At 37.0% G+C, this 27,452-nt stretch overlaps 1 protein-coding gene across 1 annotated transcript in view; it reads right to left on the reverse strand.

Moving 5' to 3' along the window:
- Positions 1 to 965: 965 nt before the first annotated feature.
- The window catches only part of LOC117410730 (1-phosphatidylinositol 4,5-bisphosphate phosphodiesterase beta-1), a 269,638-nt gene continuing 243,151 nt past the window's right edge, over positions 966 to 27,452 (reverse strand). Inside the window, exon 33 of the mRNA XM_034017498.3 lies at positions 966 to 4,696. Coding sequence (XP_033873389.1) covers positions 4,466 to 4,696 — 231 coding nt within the window. The 3' untranslated portion in view covers positions 966 to 4,465. The remainder of the gene's footprint in view (positions 4,697 to 27,452) is intronic.

The raw sequence follows: 27,452 nt of genomic DNA on the forward strand, positions 1-27,452 counted from the left end.
CCCTTCTGCTGTTTGTTGCTTTCTCTCTCTTTGCCCTTCTGTTATGATTCAGCCTGGCAAGCCACCATCATCTCTGATAGTCTGTTGCTGACCCTGGAAAACTAAGTTGCAAGAACCACAGCCAGTTGGCAGCTCATGTCTATCCCAGCTTCTGATCTATAACTGCATATTATGAAGCCCTTTTGTTATGCATTGATTCACATTTCTGCGGCAAGGATGTCCCACTTTGAGAAGTCACATTTTGTATTCAAGGGAGTCATGGAAGGCTTCAGTGTACATGGTTCACAATAGATTGGTCATTATCCTATGGTAGATGCCCTCAGAATCTTGAAACTGGAACTAATGCGTAAGCAGTTGTACCACAATTGTAAAATAGTAACAACACAACCAATAAAATAATAATTAGAAATAAAGCTTTACATCTTTACAGAACATGTGTTTTTTGATTTTGTATTTATTTATTTTACCATAGCTGTCCCTATATTTCAGTTAAATAGGATCAAACCCAGTCCACAGCATCCTATGAATTTTGTTTAATTGAATTTAATTTAATTTAATTCATAATCATTAAGAAAAAAAATAATAATTATGGAGATTAATTACTGGTTGAAATTGTAAAAAAAAGGTAAGGTTCTTGGAATGGAATACAGAATGTTTTTTTGCATATGACTCCTCCCATGTGTATGATGCGTATGTTTCCAAAGGAATGCATCCACTTTCCCTACGCTGATTGTACCAGAGAATGTCTATATTTGGTAACATTAATGTTACCAAATACAGACATTGCAGCAGTGTGGAGTAGTGGTTAGGGCTCTGGACTCCTGACCGGAGGGTCGTGGGTTCAATCCCAGGTGGGGTACATTGCTGCTGTACCCTTGAGCAAGGTACTTTACCTAGATTGCTCCAGTAAAAACCCAACTGTATAAATGGGTAATTGTATGTAAAAATAATGTGATATCTTGTAACAATTGTAAGTCACCCTAGATAAGGGCGTCTGCTAAGAAATAAATAATAATACTAATAATTAATGAGAGATTACATCATTCTTACTATTTCTTTCAGAAAGGAATATTACCGTATTATTGTTCAATTCCTTGAACGGTTCGGTAGGTCCAATTAACTCAGACTTACTTGGCTCATTTAGGTCCCATTTGAATTCCCAAAGGAGTATTCTTGTGCTGGCAAATATTTATGACCCTTTGGAATCAGATTAGTTCCGTATCACTTCATTTTAGGGTAGAACTAAGTGACTAAGTAGTATTCGGCACGGTATTCAGATATTTACAACCCATAAATACACACTAAAAGTGAAGTTTTTTTTTGACAAAACACATACCTTTGCAAACAATGATCAGCACTAGGATGTCTATTAAATTGACATAAAAAGGGTCAAAATCTCAAACAGTTTGTGAGTCCCTTTTGTTTTTAAATGTTAGTAAATGATAGGATGTGACCTATTTTGAATATCATGATGTATATGTTACACTGTGTACACACAGCTCAGCATAGCTAGAGAACAGATTATAAAATGATGAAACTTGCTAAAACATCTTTACTACAAGTTATTGAGAGTATCAGAATACATCATGAGATATATGAAGGAACCTCTTTCTAAACACAGACTGTCGATGTTAGTCATGGTGAGTTACTTTTTCATGTATTTACAGCAATGGCAGGGGGTGCATAGTATATTACTAACGTTGCTATTTTACGAGTAGCTTCAAATGACTGTTTAACCGTAAATTCTGTACATTTTTATGAAGTTTGCAATTATTTTAATTAGCGTGATTGGCGTTCAATAGTTTTACAGATTTTATTTCATATGACATGTGTCAAGTGCCCACTCCACAATTGTGGTGCAGTCTTTATGTTCTAAAAACAGAGCAATGTCATTGGTGGGGTCATTGAGACAAATAGGGACATTACCCAGGACATGTGAAAAAATCAATACAACTATATATAATGTATATTATTATTATTTTTTTTATTTCTTAGCAGACGCCCTTATCCAGGGCGACTTACAATTGTTACAAGATATCACATTATTTTCACATACAATTACCCATTTATACAGTTGGGTTGTTACTGGAGCAATCTAGGTAAAGTACCTTGCTCAAGGGTACAGCAGCAGTCTCCCCACCTGGGACTGAACCCACGACCCTCCGGTCAAGAGTCCAGAGCCCTAACCACTACTCCACACTGCTGCCCTATATATAACTATATATAATATATAATGCTCACAATAGCAAGACTGAGGCCTATGCCCGTCTAGTATTCATCATGTGTCTTTTGTTCACTCAAAACAGATAACATTGTGTGTTAAGTTTTTTTAATTTTTTTTTTATTATTATTTTCTTTTGGAATAATGATGAAAGCACATAAAATTACAAGTGGAAGAAACATCATGCCACAAAATTGCATAGAATTTTTTACAAAAGTGTTAATAATGCATTTTGAACCATTCATAATTGTTAAGAACCAAATATGTATATCTCCTCAACATCAGATATATTATGCGCTTTAAAGGCAAATCACAAAGTAAGACAACACTCACAGACATCTTCATACAATTTACAAGAGCAATATTTATGTCAATAGAAACACAAGCAAGGTCCCTTTAAATTTAAAAAAAATATAGTCAATGCAACGTGAAATATATTGATCAAAAATGTCTGGCATTTAATGAGATACATCTTTTTAGAATACTGCTGACCTCAAGCTTCTCTCAGTAGTGGGAAGGTATTAAAAGTGCACATACAATCTAGTTATAGTAAATACAGAAAGCGTATTATAATTCAATAGAGATGTACACAGTACTGTACTGCATTTCACACATTCAACACCTAACAAGGCAAACACATAAAAGGCACAAGACTTCCACATCATAAAGACCCTTCTTGTTTCATTAAATAAACTTTTTAAATCTAATTCAAGTAATATTAAAACAATAAAATATATCTCCATAACTGAAGTGGTACAAACACCTCCAAACACAATAAAACACTAAGTACTAGTTTCATTAACTGCAAAACATGGCACTGTACAGAGCTTGTTAAAAAAAAAAAAATAGCAAACATAAATACTAAAATGCTGGATTTACAAAAGCTGCAAAAAATTAATTGTAATCAGAACTATAATCTAAAAAATAGTTTTAAGATATCTGTTTACCAAATGCAGCATTACCTAGTGATTTGTTTTTTAAACCAATGTGCAAATTAAACATATTTCAGAGGATTAAAAATTTAAAAAATACACAAAGCAACAACATACACTTATAGTCCATTAAAACAAATGTATTTACTGTATCTTAAATCAGGATATTCTAAATAGAACAAAAAATCAAGCTTCAGACTGCTTTCATCTTCAGAAAAATTTGCCACACTAGTAACAAGAATGTAATTAATATGAAACATCCATCTGTATTTTATTCAGCTGTATTTTACACACGTAATCAAGTTGAAAGTAAAATATTTATGTCCTGACATAGCATTGGAATCTGTTAAGCCATCTTCATTCCTGTTTCAGGACCATTTAAATGTTTTTTTTTTTTTTCCAATGCAAAATGAGAAAATTGTGCAAGAAAAATTGAAGTAGTCATACAACATGTGATTTCTGTTTCAAAATCAAGTATTCATAAAGTTTTATGTAACAAACTAAAATACATTTCCCCATATATTAATGTAACATCACAGTATCCACACTATATAAAACCTTTACAAGTGTACAGTAACACATAAGTATACCACAATGCATCCCTGTAACATATTTTCATTAACTGAACCAAACTGTCCACAGTTCAACAGATTACTGGCATGACAATGCAAAATGTGTTTTCCTAAAGAACGATTTTGTTAAAGAATAATAAAATAAAACATGTCTAAGTCTCTTAAATATTGTATAAAGCAAATAACAAGAAACATTTCAGCAGCAACAAATGTCCCTATCTCTATGTATTGAACACAATTATAACAGCAAGTCACCTGTGCTTGCAGACAAAAGCAAATAATCTCCATTAGATCAGTGCATACAGTGGAGATGCTTCTGGTAAATTGTGTTAAATATAACTAAAGAAGGGCTTCATATCCATGCTTGTATATGCAGTGTATGATCTGTAAGTTTAGTTTACTTTGCCTGGCACTTTAAGAAAATTATCACTTACAATAAACCTTGATTCACCCTTAGAACACCATTAAACATTACGGGTGTTGTATATGATTACCTATGTAATAAGTACAAAAAAAGAAAAATGGTTAATATGTGTTTAGGTCCAAAACACTGGCACTGTGAACCATAATAATAAGTTATAATCACAACAGACCATAGCACGAAAGCTTCTTTTCCAAGAAACAATTCAAGAAATGTAGTTTCCTGCATTTAGAGGTTGACCAATACAAGCCCTTGCTCTGTATGGGCTGGGTGTGTGTGACTGACCCAAAGGAATAAATCTAAAGCCCATCAGAGCTGCCTAAAGTGGAGTATCAAACACTTTATCTGGATTTTCATCATCTAAATCATCCTCGGACTGTAGAGGCTTGTGGTTAGGTTTTCCACTTTCTGACACCGAGGAGGAAGGGGAAGTGCTGTGTGCTCCTTCTTCAGTGAATTTTCCTTTCATGGCTTCTTGTACAAACTCCTGGATTTCCACGGGAAGTCTCTTAAACTTATCTTGGTACTCCTGATCAAGCTCATTCTGCAGCTGTAAACAAAAGAAAATAATAATATGAATACGCTGTTCCACAGTTTGAAATGCTGATGTACACAACACATGTTTATCTTTTAATGTTTCTTTAAAGCAAGTTTAAAATTATTTTGCTATGAATATTATTCAAACACATTCCTGCTGTAATTCCTCCAACTGCTTGTTTACTAGTGATCTGCAGTAAATGGAACATTCATTTACTGGTTTTATGCTGGTGATCCAACAGGTTTATAAAACCCTCCATCACCCATATTTATTCAAAGGTTATGCACCATAAGTACAAAACATGGTAGTATTGTATATGTAATACTAAAAGAAAAAAATGTACAATTGTATGAAATGAAGACAATGAGAAACGTACATCACAGAACTTGATGAGTTTCTTTTAGTATTACCAAATGTATGTTACTGTAGACTGCAGTCAATTGACAATGGCAGTTAAGAATATAATTTTTGTTTTTGTTCATTTATGAATATGCAAAGACACTTCTTAAACAAGTGAGCCCGGCTGACAGTATTTATAAATATACTGCTTTTCAAATGGATTAAGTCACAGCATAATTCCGTCCCAAGAATCTGCTAAACTCTATAATACTCTCGGAATGTGTCTCTTCTTCCCCTCTGACTGGTACTCTCCCATCTTCGGTCGATGATGCAGTGTCCCTCTACAACACCGCCCTTACTCAGATTATTGACACAGTTGCTTCACTCGCAACCAGAACATTGAAGAAACATCGCAACTGCCCATGGTATACCCTCGAACTTCAACTGCTTAAGTTTGAGGTTGTCCGGACTAACGGTTCACAGAGATATCTGGACCGATCACCTCAGTGGCTACAGGCATGCGCTCGCTGCTGCCAGGGTGAAATACTTCTCAGAAATCATATCCATGGGTCACGGTAAACCTAATATTCTCTTTAACACCATTGACCAAATCCTGCATCCAGCTGCCGATAAATCCATCTCCCGTTCATCCTCCTCTCTTACCTGTCATGATTTCTCCTCTTTCTTTCAGAACAAAATTGACACCATCTATTCTACGCTCTCCTGCCACAAACCCAGTACAGTACTCGCCCACCTTGACTCACCTCCATTTGCCCCTCCTACTCTCTCCTTCTCTCCTCTCTTCATTACTGAGATCTCCAGGATATTGCTGAAATCAACTACTGCCACGTGCCCCTTGGACCCCTGGCTGACAAATCTTGTCTGTCTCTGTGCCTCTGATCTTGCTCCTTCCATTATGCACACTCTCAACCTGTCCCTGGACTGAGGCTTGGTTCCTGCTGCCCTCAAGATTGCCGGTGCTCAAAAAACTCTCCCTTGACCCGGCTGTCTTATCTAATTTCCGTCCTATATCCAATCTTCCTTTTCTCTTCAAAACTCTTGAAAGGGCTGTAGCCAACCAGCTGACGAAACATCTCACAGATAACAATATGCTTGAATCCCTATCTCTATCAGCTGTATCACAGTTCTGAAACTACTCTACTCCAGATTGTAAATGATCTTCTGCTTAATGCTGCTGCTGCTGCTGCTCCCTCTGTCCTTGTCCTCCTGGGCCTAACTACTGCTTTCGATGCCATAGATCATAGCATTCTTCTTGACCGCCTTCAGAAGTATGCTGGGATCTCTGGAACTTGACTTTCCTGGCTGTCCTCTTACCCATATGGACGCATACAGTCTGTTTTCTGTGATGGAAGTAGTGCCGACGCAAACCCGGTCACTTGCGGTGTCCCTTAAGGGTTTGTTCTTGGGCCTCTTCTCTTCAACATCTACGTGCTTCCCTTGGGTCATCTCATCCGCCAACATAGCCCCATGTTTCACTCCTATGCAGATGACACCCAGCTCTACCTAAAACTAGACCCTGGATGATCTGCTGCCATGGTCCGGCATGGTCGGATTGTTCTCACTATCTTGTAAAGTGCTTTGTGATGGTGGTCCACTATGAAAGGCGCTATATAAAATAAATCAATATTGATTGATTGATAACCTGGAGGGTTGAGGGATATATTCCTACATGCCCATTTGATCACTGGCCTCTTTTTGTTTTAGGCTACCTACTATACAAATTAGACCATAGACAATTGTGCTGAATTGTGTGGTGGTTTTGTGGATTCTGCTGTAACTAAGGTAAGTTGGCAAAGCAAATGCAAAAGTCTTGCCTGTTTGACAAATTCAGCTGCTGGAGACAGAGATAATTGTTATAAGCAAAAGCAGGTCTTCATATGGGTTAAATACATTACACTATTCATGCTGTTTACTGTCAAACTAAATGCCTATCAGCTACAAAATGACACATAAGGCTAGATTCTCCAAATCGATATCAGCACATGTTCTTTATAAAGGAAAAAATCCACACCATGAAGTTAACAACCCTGAAATAAACAACACAGGCATTTCATTTCATTCAAAAACACCTTCCAATCAGCTGGACTTCACATGAATAATGGTATGTTAATAAGAGTGGATTTTATTATGATTTTACTATTAATTGATCATATACAGTATAGAGTACAGGTAAACGTTTCACTGCCACCTGAACCCAATGAGAGAGGCATCTTGAATAAGCAGCCATAGAAGTTCAGGTTTCACTGCAAACACATTTTAATTCCTAGCAAAAATATTTCCGTTTATTAAAGATTAAATACTATATAACATGTAATGAGAGATCCAACATGGAATAACTTTTTAATATTTGGTGCTGCTGCATGATTTATTATTTATTTATTTTTTTTACCAGATCTAATTTTGGAATGTATCTTGCATTCATTGAACTCTAACTACAGAATAACTGGATGAATTGCACTGTTCCAGATTATGCCATGTTGAAACAAAATGTAATTCTCTAAACAATATTTTTTCACAGCATATTGAGGTTATTTCAATCAAGTGGATGGCCATAGAAAACTACAGTAGCCCTTGGGGCTTGTGGATTATTCAGCTATCCTCACTTGTAAAAATAACTACAGTACTCCATGAAACATACGTGATGTATCCTCTATATCATCTTCAATATATTATATTTATCTTTTGCTTTAAAAAATGTTTTAACTATATTTATTTAATTAAACTCTATGATGTGCTATAGTACAATATGTGCCGTATTTAAGCAATAGAACGCAAAGAGGGCTTTACCATCTGGTTAAATGCCTGAGCCAAAGGCAAGGGCATTTAACATAACGAGAAGGGCCTTACCACAAGGCAAAACCCTCTTATGAGGGTTCAATTGCTATTACACAATGGCTGGATTAAATACAATTACATTTAAAGTTTTTTGATTTTATGCAGCAGTATATTTTATTGCTAATGAATACAAACATTTTCTTCAATATTCCATGAGTAATGCTCAGAATTCCACATGTGGTTTAGTAGCCTTCAGGCTTCAGTATCCCAGCAGTAGCAAATGTTGTGTTGTGGGTATTTCCAATAGCCTAAATAATAACAATACTAAAAATATTTTATTTGGAACAGAGATTAAACATAGTTTGAATGATAACACTCATGGTCTTTTACCAGAGATTAGGGAACTCATATTGACCAATCAGGTTAAAGAAAATCTCCAATAAATTTTCTAATTGATTTTAATGTTTCTTGTCACAGTAATGCAATATAATTGGGAGACTTTTTGAGATGTTTTTGTCAAGTGCAGTCACTCGTAGGGTCACTGAAGTGTCATAAATTCAAACTTTTAGTACTGTAACTGGATATATCACAAATTGGAAATCTTAATACATCCCTAATTATTGGAACAATCATAATATCATGACAGGTTGATTAATCAAACACACTTTAATCAAATACATCAAGTTATATACACGCATTGAAAGTCAAAGAATCTTCACTTGCATGAAGTCAAAGTAAAGTTGCCTGTTTTTAATGTACTGCAGATCACTCTGTGGAGGAGCATTTCTATTTGGCCCTTATGGGAAAAAAGTACACATAAAAAAACTGCATCCCTTGCTTATTATAGGCACTAAGTCAAATACTGTCTCCCTCTGATTACAAATTATGTAATTGTATTAATTCTTTCGACGACCCATTAATTTCACTGTTTAACTACAATATCCAATCTCAGGGGAATACTGTAATTAAAGAAAAGCACAAGAAGTGAATTATGTCAGAAATCCCCAGCAGTGGAGAGACACGTGTACTTTCATGACTTGCAGTGAACCACAATTAATTACAATTATTGCATGCAGCAGTTCTTCTAATTCTTCTAATTTATAAAGTTTGAATCTGAGGACGTACCACACCAGCTGGTCTCAAGTCATACACACAGCACTGAATTGAGCATGTGCAATGATGCAAGTACTATCCCTGGCCCTCATTTTCAATCACTGGCTCTGGAGGCATTATCCAAATCAATTCGAACCAATTAGAAACCCGATCACCAATTTTAGTTTTAGGAGTCTAGAATGGCAGTAGTTCAATGAAGATATTAAAGTTACCAAAACAGTGACTGATAGTTCGGTATATTTTGAAAAGCTTTACTCCAAATGTCCTTATTTCACTAGGTCGATAATAATGAGGTTTACTATAAATTTTAACAGTTTTTCTATTGCTGAATCTGCATTTTTGCTTTTATTGTTTCATTAATCTCTCCTTACAGAAATGTTCCAGCACAGGGTTGTAATATTATTTCTTCAGCTATTCTAAAAAATGTAAAATTAATTTGATAAAAAAAAGCTGTGGCCTCTTTGCAAACGATCTCATTACATTCACAATATTAACTTTATTATACATGATTTATTGCATTCAGAATACTACCTTTTGCATTGTAACGCTAATTTGCCCTCTGGTTCAAATGAGCACGCTAACAGTTTTGGAAAAGGGAGGGCATTAACCGAAATTCATGTTTTTAGATAGGCAGAAATCCTGCCTAAAATGTGCAGCAAATCTTTAAGGACAACAGAAATATATCTAACCCTGAAGCTTACAAAAACTAAAGCTAAAAATGGCCCAATGATGCATTGTTCTTGCAGGTTAGACCATCAGCCTAATCCTTCCTCCTAGTAACAATCTTTCACTTAATTTGTACATTATTTTGATTTAGACTAAGTGTTCTGGTTGCCATGAGCCTATTTATTTTGTATTACTTTACTAAAACTTCTGCTTTAGTCTGGTTACCTTGGGGACAGCATATTGGCATATTAAGAATCCAGGTGAGAAACTAATGCCTTCTAGCTTTTGAGCATTAAGCTTATTATTTTCATTTGAGATTTCTTCTCCCATACCACTCATAAAATGCTGTTTCTTTCTATGAACATAGTGCTCAATTTCCGGCACATGGTTTTAGAGCAGGATAATGGAAAATTCAAGTTGACATGTCCACAGTAAGAGAGGGAGAGAAATAATTATTTTTGCACCTATTTGTTTTTCACTCCTTTTATGTCCTTAATTGGCATCCACCGAGAGCTGCAGCAACATCATTAAACTCAATGTGAGAATGTCTGAAGGATTCCTCCATATGTGTGTTGCATGAATAATAAACTATTTAGTAGATTAACACTTTAATTTCTCTTTCCCCAATAAAGAAATGTTTAAAACAGGTCTGCTGCTCAGAATACTAATATTTAACACAGATTACCTCACAGTTGCCCTGCCAGTCTACAGGAGTCACTGGTGCGCGGCAAGCCAAGGACACCCTGGCCGACCTAAGCCCCCCATTAGACATTTTAAAAATGTCTGGGCAATAACATTAGGCCATTTTATAAATCTCACTTTTCTTGCCTTCTCATCCATTAAGCTCTGTTTCTCAAGCAACACTTAAACCTTTGATAGCCTTCCTCATTTGTTTTACCCTTTGCATGAAATAATTTCCTTATTTGCTCCAAGTTTCTATTTTTAGATGCCCCCCCCCCCCCCCTTGTTACATTATGGGTTTATCTAATATGTCAGACAATTTTACTTGTAAGTAAAGCTTGTTAGAAAAATCGAATCCTTTTCTTAGAAATGTGTTTTTTTTATACTTTGTGATGTCACAAGTGACCCTCAAACCCCTTCTCTCCTGTATAAGGTATCAGTTCCTTTTGAATGGAAAGCGTATGCTGCTAAAGTATATGGCCCTTCGATCGAACCAACCTCATTTCTAGGGGGTTCCCCACTGACGATGGAGATGACAATGAGGCTTGGGAACCCTCTGATATGAAAAATAGTGAACTCTGGCCAACTCAGATATTTTGGATGGAGGGAATACCTAATAGAATAGCCCTCTGTAATAAAAATGAAACATATGAACGAAATAGTTATCAGTCCTGAACCATTACTACCTGTGGAAAACTCTCTCTGAAAAGGGGGATAGACAGCCATGTCTAGACTAATATGTGGACGTCAAAGATGTAGAACTGGTCTGCCACAAGCAGAACCAAAACCATATCCTGCATATACCCATATGGTAATGCAATTGTAGGATTATGTCTCAATGTATTGATCCACATGGATTATCATTTTCTCATCTGAATGTTAAATCAGCAATGTAAGGTGAATTGAATGTATGGGATGTAATGTAACTCATCCAGTAAAGTGGGCTCACTTGGGAAAGTTAGAATGCTAAGATAAGAGACCTGCTACCTGAGTTCAAGCCTCCTGCAGATATCAGGTACTTGAAACTGTGAGCAACACTTGTGATGTTCAGTGCTGGATTCCGGACCCTGTGGTCGCTTTTAAGGAACCTCTGAGAGCAGAACCGGACAAGATTTCCAATCCTGCTGGAAGCACTCTGATATCTTGGACGCAAACTGGATACTGTGTTCACAAAACCATTGGAAGAAAAGCAATCGATTAGGGGCAAGAATATTGCTATAAAAACGATATTAATTTAGATTATGCTGAGACAGCTATAAGCAGGAATATCATTAGGGTGGTCAAACATCATTTTAGATTTAATTTAAAAAAAAAGATCACATCGATTTTTGTCATCAGTTTTCATATAACAAACATATCTGAAATGAAAACATACATAAAAACTTTTTAAGCTTGTAAAAAACACTTTTTTACGCACCAAATGTAGCATCTTTATTTATGTGGCGGCCATGATGATTTTTCTTTTTTTACGCCTTTGCCAACTTTGGGCTTTCGTAATTTAAATTGCCATTATATATGTACTAAATGAAAAACACATTTTAAGAATGAATATTACTCTTCGCTAAATGGCCACATTAAATTGGAGGATCAATGTTTTATGTGTACAAGCCAGCCTCTCAAAAAATGCACAATGCTCACTATGGGCAGAAGGTGGTAAGGATTCAGTTGATGTGTCTCAGCAAAACTGCGCTGTTGCCATGGTCTCAGACAGCAGAGAACCCACATATCTTCCAAACCCCTCCCTGCTAGGATAATAGTTCAAAGAGGTATGTCTTCTGGACACATAGTATTAACTAATTATGTAATTTTCCTTATCAAACTATCACCCCATTTTTTTAAATGTTTGGACTGTCAGAATAATATGAAAAAAGGGATTCAGAAAGATTAAAAGGTGTTTGTGATGAGTCAAAGGGGTTTCGGTCTGTAATTCATCCTACCAACAGTAGAAGGCATCATGCCAACTCGGGACTTCCCTTACCAAGGTCTCGTGACCATGACGAAAGTCATCTTTATGAGGGGCGTCACCTTGGTAAGGGGTGGAAGTGTGAGTATGTATATTCCGGCCATTTGAGTCAAGTGAGTTGTAAGGACACTTGTCAGTTTGGGATTGGTGTTCCACTGACTACAGGGGCAGGGCTTTGCATACTAAAGGAAACGTGCTACTGTGTTCCGGGTTGGTCCTTGAAAACATAGGCAGGGTTACTGGGCTTGAGGGAGACACTGTATAGTTTGTTTTGGTTTGTTTGTTTGATCACGGTGTTTGGAATATGTAATAACATCTCTTTTGTTTTTATCCCCTCCATGTCCAGGATATCGTAGAGAGGACTGAGGAAAATACTAACCCTCCATTCTTTTTGTTATTTATTCCAGCACCCCCTCCCTCACGCCATTCTTTTTGTTTTTTTTATCGTGTAACTAAAAATAATAATAAAAAATATTTGGTTGCACGTAAATTGCTGTCTGGACATTCCATTAATACTCACATGCCTCACAGTGTTATTTTTATTTTAAAGCAGTTGTATATGTAGTATAATGAAGTCAGGGTGGTTTTGTCGGCCAAGACTGGAAATTCAATGTCCGCTTATCTTAAAAACAAACTGTTATACATTAAAATCCACTTAGAAAAATATGCTTTTGTTTTGTGCCGAATGTAATCTAGCTGAATTGTACAATCCAAAGAATTCTATTTTGTGAGATTTATATAATATTCGTATTAATCGAAATTAGTATTACGATTAATACGCAGGTTTCACTGTCTATTGCGATATGTAGTGACTTTAGAGCTCTGTAAACGTGAAACTACTCAAATATACTTAAATATTCAGATGTTTAGTGGACAAAAAGCTGTATTAAAAATATATTTATTTTGCAATTGATGATTACTGAGATAATCTTACATCAATTTCAAAACTGCTGCATTCACAATTCGCACACAATGTCCTCATAGGGGATAATGTGAGCACAAAAGGGAGAGAAAAGTCCTATAAATATGGGAGCAAAATTACAATTAGGTATCAGTTGAGTTTGGTAACACAGACTTAACTGGTCCATCTTTTGAGGACCTCTCTGCTAAGCTGAATGCTGGTGGTGTACTCAGAGCCTTGATTTTGGAAGACTGTTCTTTTTTTGTTCTGTTTTATATTTTAAGACATACCACTCCGCAGGAGGTTAAGCATAAACTTGAATTTATATCTCACCTATATTAAAGCATGATGCTAGAAGATAGGATTATTAATAGCTTTTGACATGTTGTTATATTGTATGTATTAGTGTAAATGGTTTCCTTAGACTGCCTGAAGGTACGTGTTGCTTTATATTTTATAAACATGTGTGTGTGATTTGGTGGGCACGATGCAAGGGATCCTCCCTCCTTATTTTCTTCTTTCCAGTAACATCTGCTAAACCCCTATTTAAACCCATGCCTGTCACAGCACAGCAGACAAACGCAACTGACCATTCTACCCTCGATACTGGTGGACTAAGCGTGCTCGCCTCCGAATTTGCGAATATATTCTCGAATGGGCTGTTTTCGGTCATGCTACACAGCCCTGCAAGAATCTAGTTTAATCGTGTAAATCCGATTCAATATTTGAAATCGCTACTCACCTTACTTTTCTTTCTCTGCAGAATCGGATTCTCGAATGGCGTCTGCGTTCTCTTCGTGGACAATCTGCCGATAAATAGGCCATGTGCTGCCGCCAAAGCATGCTTCCTATTATTCTCTCACTCCCACCATCATCTCACTCCTGCTGAGCCCTGCAGTCCAGCAAGAGGTTTTTACTCCAGCAAGAGGTTTTTTACTACTGTACTGTATACTGTATAGGCGTACTGTACAGATTTATGTATGCGCCGCAGAATGCTGCATGCGCTGCCAGTGCAGCATGCTCCCGCCAACCGGGCATACAGGTGTTTCTGCTATTTGTCTGATGCTTGTTTGTTTCCACTTGCTTTGTGTTTCAGTACCTCCTGACTAATCTGTGTTCTGCTGCAGTGCTCTGTGTTTACTTATCGTCACATCGCTTCCACTACTCTGAGTGCTTGCACAAATCTGAGTGGGCTCCAATAATGGCAGCTGTAGCAATACAGGCATTGAATCATGTATACGCGCATTGAATCATGGGATTTGTTGTCCCATTCCCGCTTTTCTTCATTTATTATTTTCAATTTCTATTGTTTTGCTTTGGCGGCATAGTTGTGGGGTGCCAGAGTCCTCTTTTTTTGGGTAAAGTGAAGCTCACTTCCCAAGCCCTTGGAAGCCCTGCCGCCGTGGACTTCGTCCTCCTCTGGGGAAGGTTCACGCCAGAAGGGGGACCCCTGGCCAAATCTATCTAACACTGTCATCTTTACATTTTCTCACCCCTAGATCCCTTTGGGGGAAGTATCGGTTGGAGACCGAACAGTTCGGTCTCACCTCCACGAGGGCAGCTCTCCGCGAGACAAGGGGACTCTCCTAACTCATCTCTGTCATAAAGTACATCTCTCCTATTATCAATTCCCGAGGTCTCTTCCTCTTCGCAGCCCTCGATCATGTCCACTGAATTAATGCTCTTAGTTTGCAAAGACACCAGACTGCCTGGACTGTCTTTGAGCTAGGATTAGAAGTAGATCTGTGATCACTCAATCCATTTAAGCGTTAATAAACAGAAAGAGTAAATATAGTCTGATTCGTTTAACTTTAAATACCCGAGTCTGTGTGATTATTCTTGATTAACTGTTGTCTGCGTATGTGAAAATCTGTAAGCCAGTACAGGAACAATGCACTATAAATTCCTGCATGTTCTCTATTATTATTATTATTATTATTATTATTATTATTATTATTATTATTATTATTATACATAGTTCAGCAAAGAACTGAGTAAATGCTCTGTGTATAAAGACATTTTTAAATTTGTGCTTTTCTTCTTTACTAACTCTTTAAACTATTCCTTCTTTATTACCGTGAGTTTCAAGATCCTAAGCTTTGCTTAATGTGTGTTTTAAGGTAGGTTTAAGGAATATACTTTATACCCTCTGAATTTGGTTAATGTCCATCTGCTTGCCTGACTATCACACTCATAGGTGCCAAAAGATGAGGGGATTGTGGGTAATTGTTATATAATGAGTGGAGCAACAATAGATTCAACTAAAAACGCAAAACAAGGTGTTTAAATGTGTATGCACACCAACAGTACACAGAACAAATAAATACAAATTTAAAATATATATATATATCCCACTTCATTGTCACTCGCCAGTGTTGCGTTCTTTTGTTTGACCATGACACAATGTCAGCATATGATGGATGATTGCAGATCCAAAGATGTTAAAAGTCAAAAGGGAAGAACATACAGTTTACCAGCAATGTGACAAACAGATTGTAAATAATTTAGTATGTGAATTTAAATATATATAAAAGTTTAAAATACACATATCTGTATTCTTATAAAATAATATATTTTGAACAACCAAGAGCACACCATCAATGTTTTATAAGAATTGCATTTACTTAGGATTCTCTCATCAATTTCACTCAATATCTGAACTGAAAGCTCTTGTCAGCATACGCTAAGGGCGAAGCAGGTTGAAGAGAATTATCCCTGTTTCTCCACTGATGTTTCAGTTTTTGGTATAAATGCATGTGCACATTTTTAAACCAAGAAGTAATTAATGCTTTGCTTGTCAACAATGTATTTCACCAAAACAAGGGTGACAGAAGTCAACAATGGCATGGTAAGAATTCAAATGGAACTTCTAGTGAGTACAGTAATTAATTGAATGTTATGTATTTTTATTGTTTATCTAGGTTATGCAAAAAATGTTCAAAATATGTTGGTCTTATGACATTAGGGACTTAAATATTGTTGTTGTCCATTCCATAGAACTAGCAGTGTTCCTGAGTTGGTGTGTATGTTTAAATGTGCAAACAAACTTACCTACAGTATTTTACTGTGCCCACGGACTATTAGCTTAAAGTCAGTAAGCCACATTTAATTCTGACTGCCAGAAAATGTAGCCAGCTGTTTATTTAACCTAAATGAGATATGTATTCCCTTAATACGGAATATGCTTTAATCCCTACTGGAAAGCACCGTACATTTTCCCAAACTTTGCAAATGTTCAACATCACTTTTTGTACACTTCCAATATACAGTACTAGCATATTCAGGTAACCCTCTTGTAGCCTCAGCTCAATGTACCAATACTGTTACCAAGGTCACCTTCGCAAAGTTATATTTTCATCCAGCTGACATTGATTCATGTTGCCAGATGGCTAAGGACAAAATGTGATTGCTCAACACAATGTGTGACCTACTTACAAGGCTAACAATCTGCTGCCTAGCTCCAAGTGAAGCACAAAGCCTTTGATTAAAAATGTAATTTCGCCTCTTCATCGGTGTGCATGGGGCATGTGGAGGAAACATGCCGAATGCAACTGTTCATGAAGGGCTTAAGCTCTAAGACTTCTGACACCTTCATAAGGGGGGGCAGGGTGTGCGCCACTGAGGTATGACAAGCGAGACACCTCTTTATCACCTAATGGGACACAACATCTGAAGTAATTAAAAGTTACATTGACACCGGAAACACAGCAGCCAACCAAGGACGACACTCTGCTTTCAGCTGTCCATCTGACCATTGCAAAACCAGCATGCGATTATTTGTTAACCCTGGAGAAGCAAATCACAGAAAGAAAGATATTTTTGCTAGGAGCTACAGAATATGGTGCTAGAAAGCCCAGGACTATATTCAGGTCTGTTAAAGGAAGCTATAATAACCACTGCCAGCACCATTCCTGACTGCTGCCAGTGCCATTGCACTTCACCTTTCATGAACACTAACTAACATGAGCATCAAACATTACAATGCCTTTGGCTTTGAACCTGCTAATAAGTGACTAACAGCCTTTTAACACTGACATACAGTACACAAGATAAAGCAGCATAGCTGTTAAGATCAAACATTGAAACTGGCCACTGAAGACTGGAGTGACTTTACTTTCGTGGTTTAACCCCTTTTGTTCTAATCTGTAAGAACTGGAGATTTGTAAATGCAAGTTCAATAATGAATGTGGGAAATGATTTTAAGGGTAGGGACATTTAGTCTCCTTGTGGTGGCCTCTGTTTATAATGTTACCCTTTTGATAATGATCTGCAGGGCTGTGAGTTTCTGGGAGGGTGCATTTAGGCACTGGAATGTACATAGCACTGTTCTGGAGTCTGGTAATGACCATTATTGATTTTAATTTTTTTGTTGAAACTTCCACAAGTGGAGTTTCCAATGGGACACTGGTGTCCTGATTAAATATCCCATCACACTGCTTTAAGGTTTTGGAACAACCTAGTCTTTTTCATAGCTCGTACTGGCAAATTTGTATTTATTTTCAGACTGTTAACAATAAAGTGTTGTATAACACTGAACAGAAGCCCTCTGGAAATCATCCTGAATGATTCCTAACTATTCAGAAACTTTTTGTTATAGGGGTGAGAAATTGTTTTTCCAAGTCTAATTTGTTAAATTTTGCATGTCATTTTGGATGCATTTTTTTTTTCTGTAGAGTTTATTCCATTCACATTTCACAATTGTTATTAAGTATGTACACTATACCCATGTACAGTACTTCTAACTTATTATGACAAAGTATAGTTTCACTTCATTTATTATATAGTGTCCAGATTACATCCCTTTGTCTTTCTTTTTAACTTTCTGAGCACAGTCAAGTTCTGTTTCAGAAAAAAATAACAGGATCCTGAAATAAGCGTTACCAAAACACAGTTGCTGCATGGCAACACATACAACATACAGTTCACGGGGTGGAGCAAGGCCCTTGATATAGTGTTTAAAGATATGGAGTTAGTAACATATAAAACGTGTATAGAGAGGGGCTCCGCCTCTTCAAGGCCCAACATACAGAAGGGGGTTCCATCGTGAGGAGACCCGACAAATAGGAGGGGGGTTCCAGATCTCATCAAGCAGCTTCTTGAAGGATCTCAGGGTGTTGGCTTCAACAACATTACTGGGGAGTTGGCTCCAGACCTTCACAATTCTCTGTGTAAAAAAGTGCCTCCTATTTTCTGTTCTGAATGCCCCTTTATCTAATCTCCATTTGTGACCCCTGGTCCTTGTTTCTTTTTTCAGGTCGAAAAAGTCCCCTGGGTCAACACTGTCAATACCTTTTAGAATTTTGAATGCTTGAATCAGATCACTGTGTAGTCTTCTTTGTTCAAGACTGAACACATTAAATTCTTAGAGCCTGTCTGCATACGACATGCCTTTTAAACCCGGGAAATTTCTGGTTGCTCTCCTTTGCACTCTTTCTAGAGCAGCACTATCCTTTTTGTAATGAGGTGACCAGAACTGAACACAATATTTTAGATGAGGTCTTACTAATACATTGTAAAGTTTTAACATTACTTCCCTTGATTTAAATTCAACACTTTTCACAATATATCCGAGCATATTGTTGGCCTTTTTTATAGCTTATTGCTCTGGTTACCAAAGTGGAGAGATGTGAAGAAAACCAATGCCTTGATACAATGGACCGGCTTGAATTGTTGAACAAAGGGTCAGAGGATGAAATGGCCTTGCGTTCTGCGATGTACTTCAGCTTGGAAGTGTAGAGGCACAGAGGAGAGTTGATTTTTGAAAGCTGAATACATTGTCCTTGCCGCAGCTGATCCGTTTTTGAAATCCAAAGGAATAGGATGAAATAGTAATTTTGAATGAGGTTCAGAACACTGCAGCGGATACCTAGAGTAGGAAAGCTGGAAATAGAAGGAACTGAATATTCGGAGCATCTCAAAAAAATCCAAAATGCTGTTCGGCATACAGTTTCCAGTTAAATCGTCAATTGGAGAAAAGCAGCCTTGGCGGAGAATAGTAATCAAGTTGCTGAGAATGTCTATAGAGATAGGCAGGCGAGCAGGAGATGGAGCTGGAGAGCACTTGGAAATTCCTCGCAAGAGGAGATGAACAGCTGGGACGGATATTATAGTTGGAGAAGCGATGGACATCAAGCGAAATTGGTGTTGAATTCCTGACAAATAGGATTGATAGCTGGTGCCAAATGTAGACAAATGTCTTTTGCATGAAATATGAAAGCCATGATCCAATTCTGGTTAAATGAAGTAGGATTAATCCTGCTTTGGGAACAGAAAGTTACATAACATGCCCAACCTGTAGAGTATGAGGATCTGGTAGAAGGGACAAGTGCTGAAGCCATGTAATCTTGAGCTGAATTAAGTAGCTTATTGATAGTTGGATTCAGTTGAAAATCAGCTGATTGAACTGAGGAGTTGCTGCTGGAAATGGCAGCGCTGTAGGAACCAGACTGTGGAATTTGGAAATCTGTAAAGGAGAAAGAGCATCAGCTGCATTATTATAAATGCCCGGTAGATGGCGAGCTTATATTAGGAAATTGTTGGAAACTGAAATCCGTACTAGTCGCCGCAGTAAATGCATGATAAGAGGGGAACTGGAACGTTCTTTATTTATAATGTGCACTGTAGCTATATTATCGCAGTAGAATACTAATGATTTTTTAGACCAGAGATGACCCCATAGTTGGGCAGATGCAACTATTGGGTATATTACGAGAACAGCTCTGGATTTTAGATGTGGAGATAGATTTTCAATTTCTTGTGGCCATGTACTAGAAAACCATTGATTGTTTGAGACCTCCAAATCCCAAAGATGAGGCGTCTGTAAACAAAGCCAGGACGTGTGGTGCTGAAATGAAATCATCATAGAACATAGATAGGCCATTCCAGTGTTGAATAAGAGAAGACCACATTTTAATGTCTTTCCTAGCTTCTGAGGAAATATTAATGTAAGAGTCCAAGTTTTTTGCTGTCGATGTGAGCGCCAGTAGCCGAGATATAAACGTCCTCCCTTGGGGGATAATGCGAATTGCAAAGTTGAAATGACCCAGCAAGGAAAGCAGTGCACATTTCCTAATTGTTTTACTGATCTGAAAGTTCTGAATAAGAAAATGAATATGCGTCTAGAATGATTCCAAGAAATTCTGGACAAAAACGACTTGTCATCGGGACAGTGTCTTGAGGGACACTGTTTGGTTTATTAAATCTTTCCAGAACCGCAGTCATATTATTGAATTGTTTTGTATTCTGATTTTCACGAGTGCACCTCACCTCTACAAAATGGTGTGTAAACAAATGGCAAAATGCGCCGCTGTTTCTCTTGCTACACAAAGTTGGAAATTGTTCGAGCTCTGTAAAAAAAACCTGAATCAGACACAAGTCGCAGAGAAATTTGGTGTTTACCATTCTTGTGAGTTGCTTCACGATTCTGTTAAATAATGTGCATGTCTTGTATATTGCTGCTGCATTTTATAACGTATGTAGGGGTGCTGTGTTAATTTGGTTTGACAGTTTATTAATGTTAAGTTAGCCCTAAGTAATGGCCATTATTTGAAAACTCACCCTGTAGCTAATTTCATACAAGTACATAGTGAGTAAAGCTTTTTGACTGTGTTGTTTTGCTTTAGTTTTATTAACGTTAGTTTGTCTGTTACTTTATTATTATAGATTATTAACAAAGACTTGACTGTTGTTTTGCTTTTACTTATTCAGTTAATTTCATACGCATCATGACAAGTAATACACATGTGTTATTTATTTATTGATTCACATTGTGTCTGGTGGCTAACTCCGTCTTAGAGAACACTTCGCTTGCTTCCCGAGGGGTGTTCTCTTAGCCGGTGAGTCCTGTAATCCATAACTTCAAACACTCAAAATGAGTAACATTACAAACAGAGGCCCCCACAAGGAGGCTAAAAGGCCCTACCCTTAAAATTCATGATTGAGCCCACATTTACAAATCTCCAGTTCTTACAAATTAGAACAAAAGGGGTTAAACCACGAAAGTAAAGTCACTCCACTCTTCAGTGGCCAGTCTCAATGTCTGATCTTAACAGCTATGCTGCTTTATCTTGTGTACTGTATGTCAGTGTTAAAAGACTGTTGGTCACTTATTAGCAGGTTCCAAGCCAGAGGCATGAAAGGTGAAGTTGCCTAAAGAGGTACACCTATAACAAGGGCTTTGAGCAACCTATACCTGGATATTTTTAGACCAAAGCACTGGAGAATCACCTTGGATTGCATCAAATACCTTTCTGTGGCTATACTGGGATCAACCCTACAAATAGGTGGTTGATGGTACATGGTCCTGTAAAATGCTTGAGCAAAGAAATCTACCTGTAGCTCATTCCACCGGGTTATAGGTTGATTAAATCAACACCTAAGTCAAATAGATACATTTTTCAACTACTTCAATATGTCTAGGATCAGAGTCAAGTATATGTTCTCTGACAATTTGCAACTACTACAGTACTACAACTGGGGCACCCAGTTTATCAGGCTATAAATGAGAGAGATACACTTCACTGCTCTCCATACAAGAAAGACAAGTAATAATAATACTAACATAAAAATAAACCAAAATGAAAAATCCACAACAAACTTAGTGCTTACCAATTATCAGAGTCAGTATCACGTCTATATAAGTTATGACAATACCTGTTAGATGCATTGGACCAGCTGTGATGTGTAATATCTTTCTGAATCACTTTCAGTACTTTTTGAGCATTATAAATGGCTTCAGGCAACAGATCTATCCCGAAGCTTGGTGGTATGTTTACACTTTTGGCTGCATTCACAGAATAAGCATCTTCATACTTTCCAGTTAAGTCGCAGCAGGTGCACCACGATAAGTCAGTTGATGCACCTATTATTCTCACTCAAGAGTTCTCCTGAGTTAACCTTTACAGACAGTAGCTGTTGAGGTCACTAGGAACGGTCTACCTGGCATCACGTGCAACAGTGTCATCTGGGATGAATGAATTTAACGGCCTATTGGTTTTAAACATGTTCGTGCCCTGTTCCGCACCAAAAGCCTAGTCATTCCGAACTGTCCTTCCAGATTTTGCGTAGGCTATTCATTCATTTATTTATTCGTTATGTTACGATAACATTACTGTAATAATAGAAAAAAAGACTTACAAACACACATTTGAATTATTATTATATCAATCAACTCTGAAAAACATCACTAAAAGTATCTTGTTGTATATTTTGATGCAGCAAGAAATAAAACAGAATAGCATTTTACTTTTCTATTTTTATATATATATATATAAACATGCTATTATTATTATTATTATTATTATTATTATTATTATTATTATTATTATTATTATTATTAATAATAATAATAATAATAATAATAATAATAATAATAATAATAATAATAAAAAATATTGATTCCTGCAGTCTTTCAAATACAAATCAGTGTTATTTCAAGTTTTACTTTGATGGCTAGAATTTTATTTTATGGATGTAAGGGTAAAGTCAAATTGTGTATAACTCAAAAAAAATGCATGTACAACACGTGAACATAAACTGTGATACTAGATCTTTTAAGTGTAAATAGTTCAACTGCAGTTTGTTTCACCTGCTTCAAACCATGTACTGTATCTATTGGTTACATTTTTCTGGTTACATATTTAAGTAAATTAGGTTAGAAATGGACAAATACAGGTATGGGACATGTTTTTTAAAGGCTAATGCAACAAGAACATGTAATGTCAGTGTTGTAAAACTAGAAAGAAACAGCGTAGTTGCAGGTGAGCAAAAAAAAAAAGTTTTTGAGTTGTTTCTTTGTTTAATAGATCAACTTTAGAGAAATGTGGTGCACTAGGTCAGAATTTGTTGCCTAAAGCGTTTTGGCAAACATGGGACAGTTCAGTCTCTGTACTCTGGGATCAGTATAAAAAACAATATGCATTATGGTGTATAAGAATAACAAGCCCTCTTTAATATTCATCTTCAATACAAACACTGTATATAGTAGTGTAGGTCTAGTACATTAATGTTCTCCGATTGCCTCCAGAGGATCTGGTTGTCATGGTTACTGCATATATTCCTATTGGCTGCAGTGCTTGATTATGCCTACTAGCTATGTAGTTGTTATCCAGCCATTAATTGCAACCAGTTTCTGTTGCTAAGCACAGAACAGAATAAATGGTTATCTGTCTCTTGTGAGCTCTAATTTTGTGCCCTTACTGGAATAATGGAAACTGACATTTCAAGCAAGGCCAGTGACTTCAACAACTGAACTGAAACTTAAAAATAAAGAATACAAATAGGAACATTTTAAATGGGATTTCTTGTATAATCTAAGGCTACTCCGATTTCATTTGAGAAGATCACTAATGGTGCGTTTACACTGGCCGTTTTTTGGATGGCTTAGGGCCGTCTCAGGTCTTTTTTCTGCTGTCTAAACGCAAACAGCCGACTCTCAGCCATCTGAAAAACGGCCGTGGCTCAGTGCCTGCTTAGGTCCGTCAGAAAGGCAGTGTAAACTCACCCGACTTTAGGACGGCTCAAACACAATGTGAGTGCTGCTCGGCTCCTCCCCCACAGAATCTAAACAGGAAGAGGCTGCAGTGCTGTTGCAGCATCATTAAGGTCAACGGCATCATGAACTCTACCCAGTACCAGGACATTTTAGCCAAAAACCTGGTTGCCTCTGCCAGAAGGCTGAAACTTGGCCGCAAGTGGATCTTCCAGCAAGACAATGACCCCAAGCCCACATCAGAATCCACAAAGAAATGTTAATTGACCACAAAATCAACATTTTGCAATGGCCATCTCAGTCTCCGGACTTGAACCCCATTGAAAACCTGTGGTTTCAATTGAAGAGGGCAGTCCATAAGCGCAGACTGAAGGATATCAAGGATCTGGAAAGATTCTGTATGGAGGAATGGTCTGAGATCCCTCCCAATGTGTTCTCCAATCTCATTAAACATTATAGAAAAAGACTGAAAACAAGGGTGCCAATAATTGTGACACTTCAATTTTTTTGGAAATAAATTTATCATTTGAGAAATGTGTAATTTTGGTTGATTCCATTGAATCATTAATAAAGTAAAATATATTCCAAATGTTGGAAAATTACAATATAGCTCAGTACTGGTATTATTTATTTTATACAGTCTTTTTTGCTCATCTTTATCAAGGGTGGCAATAATTTTGGAGGTGACTGTATATATTTTTTAAGATGAGTCCCCGCAATATGAACATGACACTGTATTGTTTGTTTATAATACCATTTTGCCTCTTCTGCCTTTGTGGTTTGGGAAGGGGAAAACTCGTCATCCCTTCAGTGGTCGTTATGACGTCACCGAGCACGTATTGTAATTTAGATGGTATGCGCGCGCATTCAGACCGGCTCAGGCTACAACCGCAGTGTAAACGCTACGTGAAAAATTATAAGAATATCCGTGATCAATCGGACCTGAGTTGGCTTAGGTCCGAGGTGGCAGTGTAAACGCAGCATAAGGTTTAAATGAAAATAAATGAGAGAGAGAGAGAGAGAGAGAGAGAGAGAGAGAGAGAGAGAGAGAGAGAGAGAGAGAGAGAGAGAGAGAGAGAGAGAGAGAGAGAGAGAGGAATCGCCATGTCTGGTAAAATTCTGCTCTTAGAAAATGCATTTTAATGTAAGTTAATTTTACTCAATTTACTCAATTCAGCAAGTTTGGTGCCCGACCCCCTTGCTCTTGTTTGAAATAAAACATCATGGAATCTATAAAGCAGATGGGATTTTGAATTTGTGTTACTCACAGGTTTGCACCTTCAGTAACACACTGAGTGGAGGTGCTGGGACATAGTAATGCCTCTGGTTACCACCTAACAGGATTTCAAACTGTGACCTTTTATTTGTGGCCCATAGGACACTGTGTCTTATCTGTAGTTAGATAAAGAGACACTTGCACCTTAAATTTGGATCCTAGAATGTGTTGACTGCTGTCATTTTTAATCACATTAAAATTTTTATACAGTAGCACACAACTTGAGGGAAAATGTGTTCCCCTGTCAAAATATTTAAAGCGCACTGATTGTTTTTAATAGATCATAATGGGGTGATAGTGCCGAAGCATCCACGATACTACTAAGGTACAGTACTGACACATTTAAAGACATATCTGACCTTGTTTTTAACAATTTACTTTTTTTATATCATGCAGTAAATGTAACCACTGACCCTTTAAAGTGCAACATAAAAAAGACATTTTCAGCTTGATTTTCAGAACAACAAAAGGTGACATAATGGATCAAAGTTTACATTTCAGTCTTTGCTACTTTGGGCATTATGTATGGATTGTTTTGCATGAAAACACATTATTTTCAAAAGGTCAAAATACTGAGACAAATTACAGGTGCATGTTTGAAAATGTGTTGATAATTGCAACCACAGAAGGAGTCATTGTAGCTTTTTAGAAATGGAAGCTAAAATAATCTCCTCTCCTCTCTCAATCTTTTTACTCCCGGAAAATGATACTACATGTTTTACATTTTTTTTTTCAAATATGTACAGAGAAGTATGGATAACAGGGATAAAATACAGGCAATAGCATTGTTCTACAATGGCCTATCACAATATGCCAAGCTGTTTAAATCCCAGGTAGTCGAACAATATCCACTGTGTGTGTGCAAGTGACATTACAAGCTGCCCATATCACACAGGGTAGCAGTGTGGAGTAGTGGTTAGGGCTCTGGACTCTTGACCAGAGGGGCGTGGGTTCAATCCCAGGTGGGGGACACTGCTGCTGTACCCTTGAGCAAGGTACTTTACCTAGATTGCTCCAGTAAAAACCCATCTGTATAAATGGGTAACTGTATGTAAAAAATAATGTGATATCTATATAATGTGAAATAATGTATAATGTGATATCTTGTAACAATTGTAAGACGAAAATAAGAGTGAGAGAGAAGGGTGTGTTTGGCGAGATAGAGAAGGAAAGTGTATAGGGAAAAGGAAACAACAATTGTAATAATTTATTTTCATTTTCGACTCCCAGTTCTCCTACTTTATGATTTTATGTCGTTAATTGTACATAAATAAACGGCTTCAGCCTTGATCTGATCCCGGTTGCAGTCTCGTTTCTGTCCCAAAAAGAACCCGAAACGCTACAATAATATAAAAACTCAACATGCGCCACATAAACCTACCTTTATGAACAGGGTGCGATTTGATATGGGGGGGGGGGGGGTGATTTTCTCAGCTCTGCTCCCCCCCCAATTAAATGATTTATTCGGGAAATTTGAAACATATTTAAAATTATAAATGTGTGCTGCATCATTTTTATGCAAACTGACTTCAATAAATCTCAGTCTAAGCAGGTCAGGCCGTAAGATCAGTAGTACATTGTATTAACATGATTAAAAAAAAAAATTAAAAAAAAATTAATGGAGTTTGGATTCACTGGAGCCAGATCATGAAGTTCGGCTGTATAAAGTGGATCAGGCTCGGATTCCACTCACCCGTCAATGGCTATGTTTCCATTAAGATATCGAAGCGAATAACGTCTTATGCGCATTTGAAATTCGGCAAAAGTAATGCGCATAATCAACCTAAAATTGGGTTTCCATTCAAATCAATTTCTAGCGGACAAACTGGCTGACGTGATGACATTGTGGGCGGAGCTAAAATTATTCACATCGAAAACTGAAATACGCTAGAAAATAGTGCGACAGACCGTTTTTACCCTTTTCCCTGATTTTACTTTACAAATGTATGCGATTTTACTTATACGATGACGTATCACATCTAGCGAATAACTCCAGTTTACTAAACAGCAGTCTACTGTCCATCACTTCCCACCAGTTTATTATTCACAAAAAAATAATTATTCTGAAAGTATTCTCGGGTGAAAATCTAACCATAATATTTGACCGGTGTACTTGAATACTATACTTTTTGTATTGTAAAATTCAGTACGTTAGGCTACCTACAGCTTGATTTGTTTTACCCCATAAGAATCTTAATTAACTGATATTTTGGTTATAGCCTACTAGGGTAGCCTACTATTTTCTCATAAATTACAGGAGCAGTTTCACCTTTTCTTGTAATGTATGAGAAATGTTAAACGTTTAATAGGCACACACTTTTCATATTTTGTTTTTCTTTCTTTCCCCCTCTTATTTTTACTCTTAATAAACAATGAATAAACACAAATGTAAGCATCTGACTGATTTTTATATACAGTCGTATATAGAGTAATTGTTTCAGTTTGTGTAAAATCAAGAGAGAACATTACGAAGGGGGTTTCAAACATTTTATGTTATCTAATGTTTTAAAAGGGGGAAAGGCAGAATGCTATACATGGTAAATG

This window comes from Acipenser ruthenus, chromosome 6 (assembly GCF_902713425.1).
Source record: "Acipenser ruthenus chromosome 6, fAciRut3.2 maternal haplotype, whole genome shotgun sequence".
Classification (NCBI taxonomy): domain Eukaryota; kingdom Metazoa; phylum Chordata; class Actinopteri; order Acipenseriformes; family Acipenseridae; genus Acipenser; species Acipenser ruthenus.